The sequence below is a fragment of the Vipera ursinii genome (assembly GCF_947247035.1).
Source record: "Vipera ursinii genome assembly, chromosome: 1".
Taxonomy (NCBI): Eukaryota; Metazoa; Chordata; class Lepidosauria; order Squamata; family Viperidae; genus Vipera; species Vipera ursinii.
Window position 1 is genome coordinate 293,541,788 of NC_139512.1, and position 19,371 is coordinate 293,561,158.

Sequence of the window (19,371 nt, forward strand, 5' to 3'; positions counted from 1 at the left end):
CTTCACCCATAGAGCAACTGGTAACCAATGCAGCTCGTGGAGCAAAGGTATAACATGGGAGTATCGGGAAACCCCCAAGACAACTCGCGTGGCTGCATTCTGCACCAGTTGAAGTCTCCGGGTGGACCTCAAGGGCAGCCCCATGTGGAGAGCATTACAGTAGTCTAGACAAGAGGTCACGAGCTCATGAGTGACTGTACGCAAGGCACCCCGGTCTAGATAGGATCGCAACTGGCGCACCAGGCGAACCTGGGCAAAGGCCCCCCTAGTCACAGCTCCAATATGCTCTTCCAAAGAGAGCTGTGAATCTAGAAGGACCCCCAAGTTGCGAGCCCTATCTACGGGGGGTAATAGCTCACCCCCGATGGCCAGAGATGGAATAATCGGAATTTCCCGGGATGCCGGCACGAACAGCCACTCAGCTCAGTAAAAGCATTCTTCAGTTGATAAATATGGTGGTTAAATGTAGGTCAAAAGCTGTCTCAGCCACACGCTTATTCAAAAACAAGAAACTGTTAAACTAAGCTAAGCTAAGGGATGAGATCAGAGGCTTCAGTTACCTGTTTGTATTGTGATGTTACATTTCTTTCAAGAGATACAATAGTCATAAAAGGGAATAAAATGTTTGGATGACTCTCATTGCACAATAACCTCTATAATAATCTTTCTTGTTTTTCGTATCAGACAAAAGAGGGGGGAAATAAAGCACCAAAACACCAAAGAAAAATGTGCAGAAATAATCTTGCTTATACTGACAGTATTAGAATTGTCTTTCAAAATAGATTCACTACTATTATTTAAAAAAACCCAAAGAATATTGTAATTGTTTATACATAATACTGTATATTAAATCCAGATAAAAGAAAACTTTTATAATGGCAGCTTTCCTTCTGTATTTTTAAAAGTCTGTCCTTTTTCAAAATACATATTTCCCATTTTTTCTGATTTCAAATTTATATTCTTTTTTTCCTCATTTGTAAGTCTTTTCCATCTATTAGTTCTTCATATTAAGGTCCAGATGCTTAGAAGTGCACTTTGTTAGGGCTCTGGGAATGATCAGATTGTTGTATCCAGAAGTGGCTTGATGGAGGAAATTATTACTTGCAACTCATTCCTATGACTTTCCTTTGCTTTGTTAATTTCTTGCAGCTCATGCGTATCAAACTGCCAACCAGTCAGATCAATCTCTTGTAAAGAAACCAACTGGTTAATTAGGCGGGCCAGTGCCAAGACTAAGAGGGCAGAGGGTGTGAAGCCTTGTTGTTGGCTGAAGTCTAGAAATGTCAGCTTCTTGAGATGTGTTAATGCCTTCAAGATAGTAAGCCACCCCTCACTTGTCAGGCAAGTTTCTGCCATGTCCAGGTGCTGGAGATCTGTCAAATATGCTTTTGCAAAAAGAGTACCTAGGAAAACATGTTTGAATTACATTCAGTAATTTCAGATTATGCAGAAAGTGTAATTGTGTGTAGACTTAATCATATGTATATAAATGAATGTTTAAAAATGGCCTACGCTGAAACTTATTATCAAGGAGAATACAAATATAATGCTTTATATCTCAAACTCAAATCAATTAGTATTTAAGGTTGAAGGACCTATGTGAGTATTCTCAAGAGCAAGAATCTAACCTCATCAAGGATTTGGGAAGCAGGTTGTATAGCCATAACAGAGAGGAGATTTATGTACTGGAACTATTTAGGTATAGGCAAAATTTATCCAACTACATGAGGTTTTTGTTATGATTTATTGCAGAATGTTATTTTTATCTCAGCTGGCTGACATGTATGTTGCTGCTTTATTGTTTTTATGTAGGTGGCTATTTAAATTAAAATAATAATTTCTGCCAGGAGAAGAGTCAAAAAATATCCTTGCGCATGTGCCTGCGGAAGGCAACAAAGAGAAGTGTGAACAGAAGGCCATCTGGTGCTAAACATTAGAGCCAATATATATGGACCTCTAACATACCCAGACTTTTAGAAAGCATAAAGTGTAAAAGCAACAGAGTGTTTTCTTCCAGGATGCTTCCATAGATAGTGCTGTTGTAGTTTGGACTGTGTGTCCCAAAGAGGCCTATCATTGTATTTGGAATGAGACAACTCGCCACGGCCCACTTGTTGTGGGACAACTCACCACAGCCAACTCTCTGAGGGACAACTTGCCACAGGACAATTTAACAATTCAATTTAATTATTTAAAATAAATAAAACATTATTTTAATTTTTGTCATTCACATTTCATTCTGTCCCTCCTTTTCCATCCTTCCTTCAATGATTCTATTCCACCATTTCTTTGATACTAGTGTAACTCTTGTCCTGCAGCAAGTTGTCCCACGGCCATGGTTTGTCCCACAGTGAGTTGGCCCTGGCGAATTAATCATAGACCCCACTGTATTGCTAAAATACTGAAACACTGTTCTGTTTTTTTCCATGGGCCAAGTATGAATATTAATATTTTGACTGTATTTTCACTGAATTTATTTAAAATATATTTTATTTAAATATAGTTTAATATTACAATTATATAAAAATTGTCTTGTGCCATAACCCCTTTCTATCAAATGCCACCTACAAACAGAAATAATTTTACACGATATTTTGCAAAATATCTATGATTAACTTGAGGAGAATTCACCTGGTAAACCAAAAATGCAGCAGGAAAAACCTTCTGTTTTAGGTCACGTTTATATATACACACAGAGAGAGAACATCTGCAAAAATCAGCTGAGGTATTTGAGGGAGTGCCTCAATCAGATTTGTCCAATGGATCTGGCAGAAAAGACATGTGGTAGGTTCTATGTACAAAGGAATGTCATCTGACAGGAGCCAGGAAGAGACTCCATTCTGCTACAGTGCCCATCCTCAAGAACATCCATCCTGAGGTAAGATTAAGCCCTGATCCTGTTGGCCTTCCAGAGGAGTCTGACAACATGGCTTTGTCATCTTGGCCTGGGATCTGGTGATGTAGATTGCCTGATAAATGGTTGTGCTTTCGAGAAAATGAATAGTGCTTTCCCACAGATTGTTTTAATGGTCTTAATATTTTCATTATTTTAAGAGTTTTTAATAATTTTTTCCATTATTTTTTGCTTGTGCTTGAATTATTTTTTTAATTGTTTATAAGCCACCCAGAGTCACAGCACTGACATGGTTATATTTATTATATAAATGAACAAATAACCCTTACATAAGATCAAAGCAATTGCTTAGACTCAGCATACTGCCACATTTGAGTCCTTCACTCTTGTTTTCATGTCTCTCTTTTAATAAATACTGCAAAATATACTTACTCAGAATTCTGGCATCAGAGTTGGTAGTTCGCCATTTCTTTAGCCCAAGTTTGGTCAACTGTGGCATTCTCTTCAACTGTTCTAACTTAACAAGGCAATCATTCACTTCATCCACCCAAGGGAACATCAGAATCTTCAGGTTTGGTAGGACATTTAAGGTTTCAACTAAAGAAAAGATAAATACACCTTTACTTCTGATTACTGTTTTCCCTCTGTCTTTTTCCAGGATGCTTTTCTAATCTCCCAATGTAGCCTGCAATCAATCTGGGGATTAACCGAATCAGACTCAGTTTAACTCTACAGGGATCAGCAAATTCAACTAGAAGCTGCCTTCTACTATGGCGTCAGTTAAAAGACAGTCTGCAAATAAGTATTAAAGAGATATAAGCAATGCATAGATAACATGCTGTATTTCAAAGAAATCACCTGTTCAACATATGAATCATGGTTTTATTCCCATTTTTTTGCTGCAAAGAGTTCCCACATTCCTGTTATATGATTTTTCACCAGGCCATTTAGCTCACAAAATTTGTTCTAGGCTTATTTGTCTGCAACGCTCGATCAAGCCTTCCCTATCATTACCCCATTTCTGAAATGCATTCTGTTGAACTACTTTATAGAAAATGACCTTATTTAATAATGATGGTGGTGATTCTAATATATTTTATAGAATTTTATTCAATACTATAGAATGTTTGTTACTGTTTTAGGTTTGTATTGTTAGATAGGACAAGCTATCATATATAAAAGCAGCCAGAAAACTTCACTCATCCACATGCTAATGATTTTACCTAGCTGGTAATGCAATGTTCACAGGAAGAAAAATAAGCTCAGAGAATAACAAGGATCCAACAATTTAGCTTTGAACTACATATATTTTCCATTCTTGCATATTTTTCTTTTCAACCCAAGGCCCAAATTAAGATAGAGATATGTTAGAATATAGCAATAGCAATAGCACTTACACTTATATACCGCTCCATAGTGCTTTACAACACTCTCTGGTTGGTTTACAATGTCAGCATATTGCCCCCAACAATCTGGATCCTCATTTTAGTGACCTCATAAGGATGGAAAGCTGAGTCCACCTGCAGATGGTCAGGATCAAACTCCTGGCTGTGGACAAAGTTAACCTGCAATATTGCATTCTAATCACGGCACTAACATTGCTTCTCTATTGATCAAGACACCAAAATATAATCTCTGATTGCAACATTTTCCTGAGACAAAATTATCTTTCTTACCTAATCGACAAAGAGCTTCTTTTCCTCCATTTGCCAAAAAATTGTTGGATAGATCAAGAGCAGAAAGTTTGGGTAAATTGCAAATATTCTGAACTATAAAATAAGAAGCACACAGTGAATCAACTTATAGGCATGGGAAAGAGTATGAAATAAGATCATTAATCTGCGCTTTATTAAAAAGACCACTGTGATAAATTGCTAATAATAGCAGCAGCAATAACAGCAGTCAAATCATATGTATTTAATTGTTTACTGGATGTTATTATTTGCTCAGAATCCAATGGGGTTAAACTAAATTAAATACAAAAGGGTAAAGAAAACGGTCCGATTCTGGAAGATCTATAGGAAGAAAGACTGAAAATGAAAACAGAGATAAGTGTCTGAATGACCGGAACAAGGTACGATTTACAATCACCCTTTTGAGAAACGGTCTTGAACAGGCGGAAGGTTCAGCTAAAAGAAGAAGGGGATTTTTGGCTTTCCAGATATTGCTGAAATTTTAATTCCCAGAAACCCTGACCAACAGAGCTATTGTTAAAAGGATCCTAAAAGTTACAGTTTAGTAGCATCTGGAGGGCCCCAGAAAAGGGCAGCATTTTCAGATGGTCACCTTGGTTAAAAAGCCTGAGAACGGTAATTTCAACACATAGTGAGGATACCAGATTGAAGAAGGCTGATTTATGGATTGGGAAACATCAGAGTTCAATGTTGAATAGGGTTGCTGTTGTTTTTTGGCATGCAGAAAAGCAGCAAGCTCAGTTGGCATTCCCACCATATAGGCTCCAATACCAACCAGTATGACCTTGGTCTGACACCTGCACCAGCTGCCACTAGTATCCTAGAGTGGGATAAACAGTCTGAACTGCTTAATGTTTATAAGGTTATTCTATTTTGAAATACTGTTCCTGTTGTACAGTGTAGTTTCCCTCAACCTAACGGCACGATCCTTTTTCAAAATTCACAATCAACAAGGCCGTTAACATCCAGAGCAGGCATGTCAAACTCGTGACATGTCATGTGATGTCGTGTGACGTATCGTGACTTTTTTCCCCATTGCTGGCAATGGGTGGGCGCAGTTTTGGCGTGATGCATCCGGCCCGCGGGCCAGCAGTTTTACATGCCTGATCTAGAAAGTAATGGGGTTTTTTTCAGGGGGGGGAGATCTATTCTAAAATTTTAAGCAATACTATTAAGAACATGATTTGTTTTAGAAGTTTGGTATATCCCCAAGAATGCTGTTATTACTGGGTAACTTATAAATAGAATAAGGGGATTAAAGTAACCAAAACAAGGACTTTACCTAGAATTTCTAGAGCAGTCCCGGAAATGCAGCAGTTAACTAAATAAATTTCTTCCAGTTCTTGAAGATATAAGGATATTGATTTTACTATACTTATCATTCCATCTCCAACATTTGTAAGCTCTTTCAACTGCAAGGAATTCAATTTTTTCAAATTCTTTAATCCTTCAGCTATAAACAAATGGAGGGGGAAAGAAGTTTTACTCTATTACAACGTGCATATCCATAACGCTATAGTACTCCCTTTTGAAATAAGCAACATTCTGCAAAGTGCAGAAAAGCAAAAGGAAGGAAAAACATGATGTGCCGTAAGAAACAATCCTTGTGCCATATGCAGCCTTCCTTTTTTATTATTAACTAGTATTGTTCAATATGAATATTTAGCTACTATACCTCAAGGCAACCAACAACCAATTTTATCTCAAACATGCATTTCTTAGCAAGTGGGATGTCTAATGTAAGAACTGACTTGCAAACCAATCCAGTATACGCTCCTCATATCCTGCTAAGCAGGAGAAATCTGCAGTGTATTCACAATCACTTAGGATGCTTTAATCTGTTTTTCCCAGATTAAAATTACTTGACCGGTTACATACATAGTAAAATATTCAGCTTCTTATTTATACTAAATTTAATATTTAAAATTTCATTTCATTTTCATTTTATTAAATTTGTATACCGCCCTTCTCTCGAAGGACTCAGGGCAGTGAACAGGGCATATATAAATAGCGAATACAAAAATTAAAAGAGAATTAAACAAGTGCCCAAATAAAAAACAATAACAATATAAAAAACCCATTAAAAACCCTAACGTCCCCCATCAGGCCAGACCAGCTTGTTCAAATAAATGGGTCTTCAGACCACGCCGGAAGGAGCGAAGGTCTGGTGCCATCCAGAGCTCAACCGGCAGTTGGTTCCATAGAGCCGGAGCGCCCACAGAGAAGGACCTCCCCCTGGGGGCCACCAGTCGACATTCTCTGACCGGAGGCACCCTGAGGAGGCCCTCTCTGTGGGAACGCACAGGGCGGAGGGAAGTTGACGCCGGCAGCAGGTGGTCCCCAATGTACCCCGGACCCATGCCATGTAAGGACTTAAAGATCATAACCAAAACCTTGAATCTTACCCGGAAGACAACTGGTAACCAATGTAGCTCGCGGAGCAAAGGTGTAACATGGGAGTACCGGGAAACTCCCAAGACAATTCTCGCGGCCGCATTCTGTACCAGTTGGAGCCTCCGAGTGGTCTTCAAGGGAAGCCCCATGTAAAGAGCATTGCAGTAGTCCAGACGAGAGGTCACGAGCGCATGAGTGACCGTACACAGGGCATCCCGGTCCAGATAGGGCAGCAACTGGCGCACCAGGCGAACCTGGGTGAAAGCCCCCCTAGTCACGGCTACTATATGATCTTCCAGGGTAAGTTGTGAATCTAGGAGGACTCCCAAGTTGCGAGCCCTATCCACGGGGGGTAACAATTCACCCCCCATAGAGAGAGGTGGAATATTTTGAATGTCCCGGGATGCCGGAATGCACAGCCACTCAGTCTTGTCAGGAATTAAAATTAAAACATGCAATCTAACAAGAGGATAAAATGAAGAAAAAACAAATGGAGGGATACAAAATATGGGTTAGATGTTATGAAACATACATTAAATAAATTTCAACAGAACTCTATAGGATACTTTGTGGGTTCACTCACTACAGTTACCTAATTTGTCAGCAGTGTCCTTATTCATCTTGACATTATCAAACATAATTTTTTCCACATTAGCAAGGGTAGATATTCCATCAAGAAGGCCCCCTAAGAAAAGAACATTTGGTTTAAAAAACTCATACTTGTTAGTCATATGATTACAGCCTAACTGGTTGGGTTGGCAATAATATAAGCTATGATTTGTAATGTATTATATCCCATTAAATGTGTAATGATTGGCCAACGCTGTGTTCTTTCAATGGCCATAAGAGGGAGCTAGAGACACAGCTTCTCTCTGTGTGTGTTAGTTACTCTGTTACATTGATTATTGTTGATTGTGGTTTTGCTACTGTTTGCTAAACCCAAAGAACTGCGTTTTTGACTTTTGGACTGGTAAGACGACTTTGTATTGGATAACTCTTGAACTGTTGATATCTTCTCTGTACCCGTGTATGACCTGGACTGTTTATCCTTGACTTGTGCTACTCCTAAAAGTAAAGTTTTTACACGCCTCAGTTATCAGTGTGGTTGCTGTGCAAAACCTGACTACTCTCATTACCACTTCTTCTGTGCATTCTCCTTGTTGGCTCAGGAGATATTCTGCACAAACCCTGTCAATAATGATAAATATAGATGGATGGAATTGGATGGATGAATTGGCAGACAGAGAAACAAGATAGCAATCTTAGACAGAAAAGAGCCTAACTTCCACCCCACCTGCATATACTTCTCCTTTCTCCACCCCACATCCAAATACTTCTCTATCCTTCACATATCTTCAAGGAACCTGAGAGTGATATATGCAAGGGAAAATAAAAGGAGGAGATTTTGAGTAAGCAGACATGTTTTCTTTATTCCTTATGCATTGCTCAATATCAGCGTAGCATCAGTTAAAATTGGTTAGGCTTTATCACAGTTTTCCGAGGGGCATTTCCCAAAGCACCAAAAGGCAAGGCAAGAAACAATGGTTGGAAACTAACCAAGGAGAGAAGCAACCTAGAATTAAGGAGAGATTTCCTAATGGTGAGAGCAATCAACCAATGGAATAGCTTGCCTTCAGAAGTTGTAGAAGCTCCATTAGTGGAGGCTTTCAAAAAGAGACTGGACAACCATTTGTCTGAAATGGGTCTCCTGCTCAAGCTGGGAGTTGGACTAGAAGATGTCCGAGGTCCCTTCCAACTCTTATTATTCTACGTTCTATGTTCTAAGATGACTGAGGAACAATGTATTATGAAGGTGAAGGATAGGAAGTAGTGGTAGGAATAGCAAATTTCATGTTGATATAGCTTTCTGCCTATTCAAATAAAGTTAGATAGCACTATGATCCAGGCCATGGAACAGAAATATAAGGGTCTGTAAAGGGGCATTTTGCATGGAGGTCTGGAAACTCCCTAAGCCAGGGGTAGACAACCTCGGCTCTTTTATGACTCATAGACTTCAACTCCCAGAATTCCTGAGCCAGCTATGCTGGCTCAGGAATTCTGGGAGTTGAAGTCCATGAGTCATAAAAAAGCCGAGGTTGCCTACCCCTGCCCTAAGCAATGTACAGTATCTGAATCATCTGAATTCTGGGAGTTGAAGTCCATGAGTCATAAAAGAGCCGAGGTTGCCTACCCCTGCCCTAAGCAATGTACAGTATCTGAATCATCTGAATCATAGTAAACATGTTATTTGTCAATATTATTGTTCACATACCATGCTGGTTTTCACTTTGCAGGTCTTTTATCTTTATAGTTTTCAGTACCATCATTTTGGTTATCTGTTGTTCATCTTCCATGCTAAGAGGTGTGGACTCTACAATAAGATCCTGCAGATTTGTACAGCTATTGAGGACTTCCCTGACCTTTCCTCTGAGGCCAGGACATTTGTTGATAATCAGTCTCAGACTTGAGGCAGAGCAACATATTTTTTCCAGATACTTAACGTCGCCCTTTTCTAATTGATTGAAATCTTTTAACGTAATTTCTAAACCTCTGAGCTTTCGAACCGAGTTGAAGAATAAGGACACTGCCTTTTCGGGGATAACAGGTTCCCATGCTGTCCTTGTAGCTGATGAATGACCAAAAAAGTCTAACTTGATGACTTCTAACTTACTTACACAGTTAGAAAAGGAGTCAAAAAACCCGCAGACGTAGGTGGGAATGCTCTGGGTATTGATGTACAATTTTTTATCTTGGAAGAATTCCTCAAAGTCGTCCTTCACAGTTGTTTCAGAGAGGCTTTCATAAAGGAATCTAATAGCACACTCCACAAATGAATTTTCCCGAGTTGCTATCAACCCTTGTTCTTCTTCAGCAATTCGTTCAGATTTCGTGAGTTCTTCTGGAAATAAATCGCAAGCAACAGGCAATCCAAGAAGACTGCCCTTCTGATGAACTCCTGATAAATGCCTGATAATTTTTCTGGTGGCTTCAGAAGACGATCCACAGGTATACAGAAGTAAACTGTGGTACGTGGTAATTACATCCGAGAAACTTTTAATCTCGTCAAGATAGACGAGCCCTCTGGTTACTTCCTCATCCCTATGGGATCTCAGTAGTCTGGAAAGTCTTCTACCTGCAATGTATTCTTGGAAAGATTTATGAAAAAACGTATATGCTTCTTTTAGTCTCTGAGCTGTGTACTTGTGCATAAGACCTATAGGTATCAGCACGTCTTCTTTCTTCTTTGAGAAATCCTCGGGATGAAAAACAAATTTTTGCTTAAAGATTCCATCCAAAGCTAAATTTCCACAGTGAATTAAGCTGAGCCGAAAATGGTTGTCACTTGTCTCTCTGATCTTGTACTTGTTTTTCTTTACCAGCAAATCGTATAAAGTGGAGAACAGAGTGGTTTGGGTATGTGGAGTAAAAGTGGATTCTCCCATTTGGATGGCGCAAGAAATAATCACAAATAAAGGGGTCCTCATAAGGTTCTCGAGCTGAATCTCTGAATTCTGGAAAGGGGAATCTGAACTCTCCAATTGAGACAGCAGGCCCTCAGCTAATGTGGCTTCTGTCAATACATTTTTAACTAGTTTCTTTGCACTTTCCACTGTTAGATCACCTGTCTCAGCAATCAGTGACCCAAACAGCCTCAGTCTTCGAATTGACTCTGTCCTTGTAGTGACAATAACTGTGTTCTTGAATTTATGACTTTCTTTTATCAGTGCTTCTATTTCTGGGCAGCTCTCAGGTTTGAATTCATCATACCCATCCAAAAGGAAAAGGACTTTTTTCGCTAGCAATTCTAACATCTCCATAAAGTCTTCTTTACATATTCTATAGTTCTTCTTAAGAAGCTGCTCACATATGGTCTCGTATAGTCCTGCCTCCACCCCACTCAGGCTGATGAAGAAGACAAGCTTGAATGGCATCAAAGAAGGATGCTCTTCACTAGCCCAGAGTAAAGCAATTTTTTTGAGGAGAGTTGTTTTTCCTTTTCCAGCTTCCCCCTCTATGATACAGGGACTTTTGAGTTCATCTAAAAGGGCTTTTAAAGTCATTTGTACCAATCGGGAATTATGGATATCTTTCTTCCAAAGCAAGATATCTGTATAGGTATCATTCAAATCAAAGATGATATCAATTTCTCCACCTAGTGGATGAAAACGTTTAAAGGATGAATCCCTATAGAAGCTAGTTAACTCCTGAGCCAAGTAATCAACATCCTGTTGCGTAACTTGCCCATCTGTATCTAAAACAAAACAGAAAGATCTGAATGCAATGTTACGAAAGGATATGATTTAATTGATATACTATTACAATGCAGACTAAATGAGATCAGATAGAGGCAACCTACATTTTATACTAGATTTTAATTGGAGCTATTGTACAATCTAAGCAATAAAAACCTTGATAAGTAGAAAACGTTTTAATATTTTGCTGCCATTTAGGAATTTATCTGGATTTTTTGCAGCTCAGATTTTAGCTGTTTTGAAGCCCACTTCAGGGGCTGGTTCTAACTTGCAAAAGCTTTCTCTGGGGTGGAACAGGATTCTTGAAAATTACTTTCTCCCGACACCACCTCTATCTTGACAAAAAAATAAAAAGGCTAATTTGTACTTAATAAAGCAACTAAAGTTGAAAAAGTAGCAATCTTAATAAAGATACTTATTATAAGAATATCTATAATGATATTTAATATAAATTAATTGGATATCTACTCACGGGATCCCTGTAGTTTCTTAAATAGGAAAAAATCTATTTTCTCCAGTGATCTCACCAAAATATCACAGGCTTTGTCACCTTTTTCCAAAACGGAGCATATTAATTTTCTTGACGCATCCTGTCTTACATTTTGGCAGATGATACTATCTTTTTCTTCATGTGACAAAACAGATTTTGCAAAAAGACAGTCTACAATTTTCTTGACAGTTGCCATCTCCATTCTTGGAATAAGCTGTTCACGGTTATTCTCCAAAAAATCCATTGGTGGAAACAGATGGTTCTTCCAATCTGAATCTAATCAAGTCTAGTGGTGCACTGAATGATGAATGCCACCTTGTTTTGACTGCAGTTTGAAGGTTCAAAATACAGCAACAGAAATGGTTGGTAATCCTAAAGGAAATGCATGGATTTTAATAATAAAACATAAATTTCACAAATACACACAGACTGAATTATTCCCAAGCTATAAAAACTGGGTTTTTGCTTTTTATTTTTTTAAAATTTTTCCAAGTTATACATTCTGCATAGAATCTTCTTGGATAAATAAAGACAGAGGTCCACAGCAAACTGTCAAAAAGATTGAATCCACCAAAACCATCTCATAGTACAAGCTGTTCCAGTGTGGTTTGTTTTGGGATGTGACTGTCCTTAAGAAAGGCCAATTCCTTAAACTTTCTTACAGTGATGAACATTTTAAAGGAATATATTTTTCGGGAAACACCAAAAAATTTTTAACAACCAACTTGATCCTTTTGACAAGAAGATATGCTTAAAGCAGCAAGTGTGCAGTTCTGCTAATTATATATACCGTATTATAAAAATATATATCATATTTTTTAAACTATAAGACAACATGGAGATTTTCAGTGTCTTGCATCAAAATATTTTGAGCCATCTCTACACTCTACATTTCTCGCACTCCTGACATAGAGCTGGCACCAACACTTTGTACCTTTAAGCAGCAATTAAGGCTGCAATCCTATTTATGGTTACTTGGGAGTAACCCAATTAAACAAGAAGGCAGAAAACAACCATAACTTTGACGGGGAGCTCTTCGTCACTGTATTTTACCTGCAAAGTTCATTTGTACAGTTCAGTTTCATCAAATGTATTAAGACTCTGGAGCAGTGGCCATGTTCTCTCTCCCCTCTCCCCACCCCACCCCAATAAAGAAAAGCATTTTGATCATATGAAAAATGTAGTTCATGGAAGGAACCCCGGGAATCCTGGATTGGAGCTGCAGGAGGTGGATCTTGAGGAGAGGATTAATGGATAGATCCAGAGCTGCTTCTAGTAAGGAAATGCTCTCTGTCCATGTTTCCCACCCCACTTCCTTCCTTCCATTCACAAATGTAAGTAGAAGTCATCCCCAAAGAATACCCATCTCTACGTTTGTTCAACAACACTAATCTAAAACAATGCCTGAAACATACCTGCTCTGAGACAGCTATTCGGAAAATATTTCCAACTGATAGCAGTTTTTACTTCCTTCTCACGCCCAGTTGTTGAACTCTTGACATTTGTTTCACTTAGCTCACAGAATACTAACAACACTTCCGGTTTCCAGAAGAGGATGTTGCAGTAAAGGGTAGTGCTTACAGAAGGGAATACCGTCATTCAAAGGCAGCCCTCCACAACATTCATTACAAATGCTCTGGCAAGGAAGCAAGTGCATGGAGAACTTAGGTCAGGCCCAGGTGCTCTAGGTATAATTTCAGCTGAAGTATAAACCTGAGCAGGGGTAAGTGTTCTTAATTCTTTGTCCACAGAATTTCAAAGCCCTCTTTTAAAGTGAACTGAAGTTGCCACTTCTCCCTTACAACATTGCAACATCTTCCTGTATGCCATCTTCCTGTGCACCAGAGAAAAAAATGTTTTAAAACCAAATTAAAATTCCTCTAGATCTGCATATGGAGGCATTATTGAAAAACAGAAAAGACCTAGTTCAAACAGGTTAAGAGAATACGTTTTTACAGAGCTACATTCTAGTTGCTGGAATGTACTGATTTATGAGTGTAAAACTTTTTGCTAAATATAACTTAGCTAGCTAAACTCAGAAATTAAACATCTGTGATCAGGATATTAAAGATGGAATGGAAACACCTACATGGGCCAAGAATAATAAAAGCAGGATGAAACCTGAAAAATCAACAACTCATATATGTCCCTGGGCAAAAGACTCTTAATAAGAACAATAAGATTTTCTTACAAAATTGACCACAACCTCCCCGTTGCTTGGAAAACCTAAAGAAATATCACGCCTCTGGAAAGTATTATGTTTGTCATCTGCTATGTGTTAGGCTGTAATAAGAGCCAGCTTGGATTATATCAAAGAAGAAGGAAGGGAAAATGGTGGCCCTGTAAAAGTTAGACATCAATTGCCAGCACTCCCCATTGCCATATTTGGACATCAATAGCCAATGGCAAGAGGTGGTAAGAGCTATAATACTAAAACATTTGGTGAATCGGTCCACCATTCTATTCCTACAGTGATTAACCAACACCTATACGAAGCATCCAGTAGGTCATAAGGTCAGTAGGACCATCCTGCTCATATATCCCACCAGATCTTTCTTCCTTAATTTGTCCAACCAGCCTAGCAATAAACAACATTTCAATAGTAACATATTGTTAGCTATGAATTCTGGATAAAGGACTAATAAGGTAAAAGTGTCTCCTGGACAAGACTCAACCCAGCTAAGCATGCAAGATTGTGCTTCCATCATTGTGATAGGAGTTGACCAGTCGGAGTTTCCAAATGGATCTGAGTGACTTTATTCTAGATGCCTAAATTATTCTTCACAGAGGCTCTTCAAATGTTCTTGTAGCCTATTCTCTGCAGCAATAAATGGGCACCTTATAAAGGGCTGCTGGACAGCTATTTGTGGTTATGATAACAGCAGAAAAAATACTCACATTTTGTTGCTCTTTTTGCCACAATGTAAGATGGGTTCTTACCTGTAGTAAGCCTGAAGGCCAGGTTTTTCTCTTTATCTTTCTCCATTGTCACTCTTGGCATCTCTTCTGTTATTTCATCTTCTGGAGCTTCTCAAAAAACCAAGAAACACCCAGGATTGACTACAGTCAGAGGCCATATAGGAACAATCCGATCTAAATCCCTCCATACATGCCTATTTTAGAGTGTAACAAAGGACTCAATTGAACTGTCCACTGAAAACTCAAAAAAAACACTAAGCAATTTCTGGAACACATCCTTCTGAAACCCTTCTGGAACCCTAACCAGTCAAGTAAAAGCAATCACAGAGTGACCCAACCATAGCAAGGGACTAATAGTTATATCTTTGATTACCAGCACACAATGCAACTGTTCGTTAGGCCCAAGTTCAAAGATGACAGCGAAACCCAATTGAGCCCAATCCTTTATTTGCTTACATCTAATGGACAGAATCTTGCCGAACTAAAGCTATATCCATCCATCCCAATAGATATATCTTGAGAAATTCTAGGGCAGAGGTCTTCAAACTTGGCCCTTTTATGACTCATGGACTTCAACTCCCAGAATTTCTCAGCCAGGCATGCTGGCTGAGGAATTCTGGGAATTGAAGTCCATGAGTCATAAAAGGGCCGAGTTTGAAGACCCCTGTTCTAGGGTGTGGCTACCCTGAACGTCTCCTTCCCCCTTCCTCTTAGTTCAGGACTGCACAGACTTTTAAATTTGCATTTCTCTTTAGAATGTACTGCCTCCACCATGGAAAAGCTCTGTGCTGCCAAGATTCCATGCATGGCTTCTCCAGGTGCATATGCTATCACGCTACCCCAAGACAGAAACCAGACCAATATGCAATCTCCAATGCTCAAGTCAAGAATTGCCATGAATTCTTGAGCTGCTCCAAATTCTACAGTTTGAAGTCACCAAGAACTAGCCTTGGCAGCTCTACCACCAAGGTGACAAAATCTAGGCAAGAATGCTGCTGTGCAACAGGGAAGCCACCATAGTAGTTAACAGTTGAAGGGCTCTATGGAGTCCAACTTCAACCAGTGGATTTCACAACAGAGTGTCTGTGGAGTTGTACTCCTAAATCTATCTAGGTTTCCTAGGTGACAGTTGCTCCCACAATTCCCCCACATGTCCTAGGACTGTGACTGATAGAACATTTATTTGCATTCTGTTGTAGTATGAATTGATTCATGTTGTATTTGATATATATAAAAAAGAACTGGATTCTTATACCAACACTGTAATGATATATGCAAAAGCTGTCTGACCACTGAAATCCCATATTTTAGATCTATATTCTAATTAGGTCAGAACCCTGGGAATGATGGCACTGCTGTGGGAAGCAAAATTCAGGGATTGTTTCAAAAGTTAAGGAAAGGGCAAATGAGCTCTAGAATTCACCCAACCCTCAACAAATAAATACTGTTTCATATGAAACATTATAAATGTATATCATTTACAGATGAAGTTTTTATTTTATAATTAAGAACAATACTATTATTTATTCTTGCTCAAGGGGAAAGATGAAACTGGTTAACATTTATTTTTTTAGCTCACACATTTTTATATTTAATATGGCAAGTCTAGATAGCCAATCTTGAAACATTGTGCTCAAGTAATTTTTAATCCATTTCAATTTTCAGAAAGCCCATTTTGCCCTTGTTTTGCCCCTGGAATAGCTGTAAACAGAGCCTTGGTGGAGCAGTGGGCTAATGCCTCCTTAAGTAACACCAGCTGCCTGCAATTAGTGCAGTTTCGCATCCCACCAGGCTCAAGGTTGACTCAGCCTTCCATCCTTCCGAGGTAGGTAAAATGAGGACCCAGATTGTTGGGGGCAATTAAGCTGACTTTGTAATAATGCCGCTTGTGTGTGTGTGAAAGCCCTAATAAGCAGGCATATACATAGAATGAAGGCTACTGCTAAGCTTGTAAGCCACCCTGAGTCTTCGGAGAAGGGCGGGATATAAATGGAAATAAAAAACAAAAACAAAAAAAACAGCAGCAATGCTATTGACACATCTAGAACAGCACATATGTGAGTTAACTGAAGGTAGGACTGCTCACTGGCAACCACAGATAGCTGACAGTGAATCAATTCCAAGTTATTTTTTAATCGTAAAATTGCAAACACATTTTTAAAAATACCGTGCATAGAATAATATGAAAGAATCAATAGAACTACAAAAATAAAAGGCATAGCAATATAAAAAGGGAGAACTCAACAATTTATGATACAGTACAGTAATTTATTACTATAATCTCTGAGACACACTAAACCAAAATAAAATAGAACATCTTACTAGTTAGCAGAATATGAGTGCATACATTGGCCTGGTTCATTACATGTTCAATCACAAATTGATTATTTTTATTTTTTTTTAAAAAACGTTTATTTTTATTTTTCCCAACTCTCCCCCATACATATCAACAAATATCAACAAATATACCGTAATATTTTATCAAGTATTAACATACTTGATCATCTTTTCTACCCATGTTCTAATTATATTCCAATAAGTTTTAGCTTCTACACACATCTACCACATATAATAAAAAGAACCTGGTTTTTTCATATATCTATCCTTGAACATTTTAGCTAATCTTTCTGGAGACATGTGCCATCTATAAAACATTTTGTACATATTTTCTTTATACACTGTCGCCATTGTCAGTTTATAGTTTCTTTCCCATAATTGCTGCCATCTATCTAATTCAATCATGTATCCAAAATTTCTTGTCCATTTTATCACTGACTCTTTCACTTGTTCCTCCTCTAATTCCGTATATACATTTTTTTATCCATTTTTCTTCAGTTCCCGTGAGTATTCCATTTAACTGTTGTCCCCAAATTAAAACCATCTATTTTAACATCTTTTTCATATCTAGATTGTATTTGCGTTCTCCATCTTTATTCCTTGTTCCTCTAATTGTTGTTTGGTTTTCAGGTCCCCCGTGTCTGTTAGTAAGTCTTTACATCTTATAATATTTCTCATATTAAACTCAAATTGATTATCTTTAATTAGCATACTGTGGGAAGAAAAACCAAGTCCAATTCCAAGCTGGGAATAAAATAGAGGCTGCTTTTGAAAAAAGATTTCTTTATTGATGAGCAGAATCGGCAGTCATGTGGTTCTGGCACAGCTGACCAAATGGAGTTGAGAGTGGGTGGGTTTTTATACCTTGGGCTTTATATTTGAGATGCCTGTTCCTGTGCAATGTACTTTGACCTGTGCCCTTTTGGTATTCTAATGGCGGTGGGTTAATCCTATTATGTCCTAAAGGTCAAGTCCTGCCCTTGGAATCTTTGTTTTTCTAATCCCTTCAGTTCCAGTCTTCTATCTATGGGAGTTGTGTCTAAAGACATTTTGCTTATGAATAGATTGACCAAGTCTTCCTGAACAGATTACCAAATCTGCATTTCTAAAAGCTGGCCTGCTCAGTTTCTGCCTGGGGCAGGGAGACTGTTTTTGTCTATGATTTTTTTCTCCATTATTCCTTTAGGCAAATATAATATTCTGCCTTTTTTAATATCCTCCAAAATATTTCCTTCTCTAGGAAGGTGGGTGGGTGCTGACTTTCTACAGTACGTATACCATATTGTGCTATCTAGGCTCCAGACTCTGGTGTAATAATAAAGTATTGACTAGTATTGGGAAAATCCAGATTCTAATCCACTTTGAATTATGGAAACTCATTGGATGACATTGGGCCACTTGTGTTCTCTCAGCTTGAGTATAAAATAACTGGACTCTCACGTTAAATAACCTTGAGCTTCTCGAGAAAGTGTGGGCTATGAATCTAACAAATATCAATAACAATATATTTGTGTTGTTTTTAAAATAGCCCCATATTCATATTAAAGGATTCTTTTAGCTAATGCTGTACTGTTTTCTAGATTTCAAGAAAGAATCTGCATGTTTGAATCTGCATCTTTAGTGGCGGGATTTTTTCTGTCCTCTGTTGTTAAAAGTAATTGAAAGGATCTTTCATACTGTGGCCCCTGGTACCTTTGGTGCATTAATGATCTTGACTGATGCATTTCCTGCTTCTGCATCTTCAGGTTCAAAATTGCTGCAACAGTGAAGGAAAGGCAGTGGGGTAAAAGTAAGTTGCCACATCACTCCTCCAATTATATTCAAGGCATATAAGAATGCACGTAAAAGCAACAGAAATACTTCTAAGACCAGCCCAGGTTTTCGAAAAAGCGTGTCTTGATGAAGTTTGAGCTTTGGTTTATCTGAAAACTATTGTCATTTTAGCATTTCAGTCGTTGTTCCAACTATTAAATACTTGACCATTGGAACTCCGTGCTGATCTACTGCAAATAACTCAGAGATCTAACAGTAGATTCAGTGGATACATTCTGCCTCCTCAGCGTTACAATACTGGCTGAGCATTAATAGATCAACAGAACAGGCGCTTGCTAAGCAAAAAAATAAGCAGAGAAATCCCTATTTTTTTTTTTTACGCAACAAAATAAATGCACCAATGCAAGGAAGTAGCCAATCAGAGTTCTAACCGAAGCTTCTTTCGTGGCATCATCATCATCATCATCATCGGCGTGGAAGTTTCACGGAAGACTGTACAAGATTTATTTATTTATTTATATATTTATTTATTTAGTTACATTTATATACCGCCACCCCCCCCCCTTTCCTCCCCCCAGAAGACCTGCCCCCCTCCCTTCCACCTTTTTCTTTCTTCCGCCTGCCGTCTCCTACTGACCCAACCAATTACCAAGCACC

General features: G+C 38.5%; 1 protein-coding gene across 1 annotated transcript; it reads right to left on the reverse strand.

The window, feature by feature from the left end:
• Positions 1-375: 375 nt before the first annotated feature.
• On the reverse strand, positions 376-13,282 carry NLRC4 (NLR family CARD domain containing 4). Its single transcript, XM_083358794.1, has 8 exons — positions 13,101-13,282; positions 11,746-12,057; positions 9,215-11,194; positions 7,535-7,627; positions 5,831-6,001; positions 4,531-4,623; positions 3,287-3,451; positions 376-1,403 (listed from the first exon to the last, which is right to left on the reverse strand). Exons 2-8 carry the CDS (start codon positions 11,927-11,929, stop codon positions 1,057-1,059), a joined length of 3,033 nt encoding a protein of 1,010 aa, XP_083214920.1. The 5' UTR covers positions 11,930-12,057; positions 13,101-13,282; the 3' UTR covers positions 376-1,056.
• Between the last annotated feature and the right edge of the window lie 6,089 nt (positions 13,283-19,371).

What these genes read in the sequence shown, in the direction of transcription:
- NLRC4 (XM_083358794.1), bottom strand. Translation starts at nt 11,929, where the DNA reads ATGGATTTTTTGGAGAATAACCGTGAACAGCTTATTCCAAGAATGGAG. An exon ending in GGACACTGCTGACAAATTAG is followed by an intron (nt 6,002 to 7,534) that starts GTAACTGTAGTG and finishes ATTTGTTTATAG; the next exon opens with CTGAAGGATTAAAGAATTTG. An exon ending in CTCTGATGCCAGAATTCTGA is followed by an intron (nt 1,404 to 3,286) that starts GTAAGTATATTT and finishes ATGTTTTCCTAG; the next exon opens with GTACTCTTTTTGCAAAAGCA.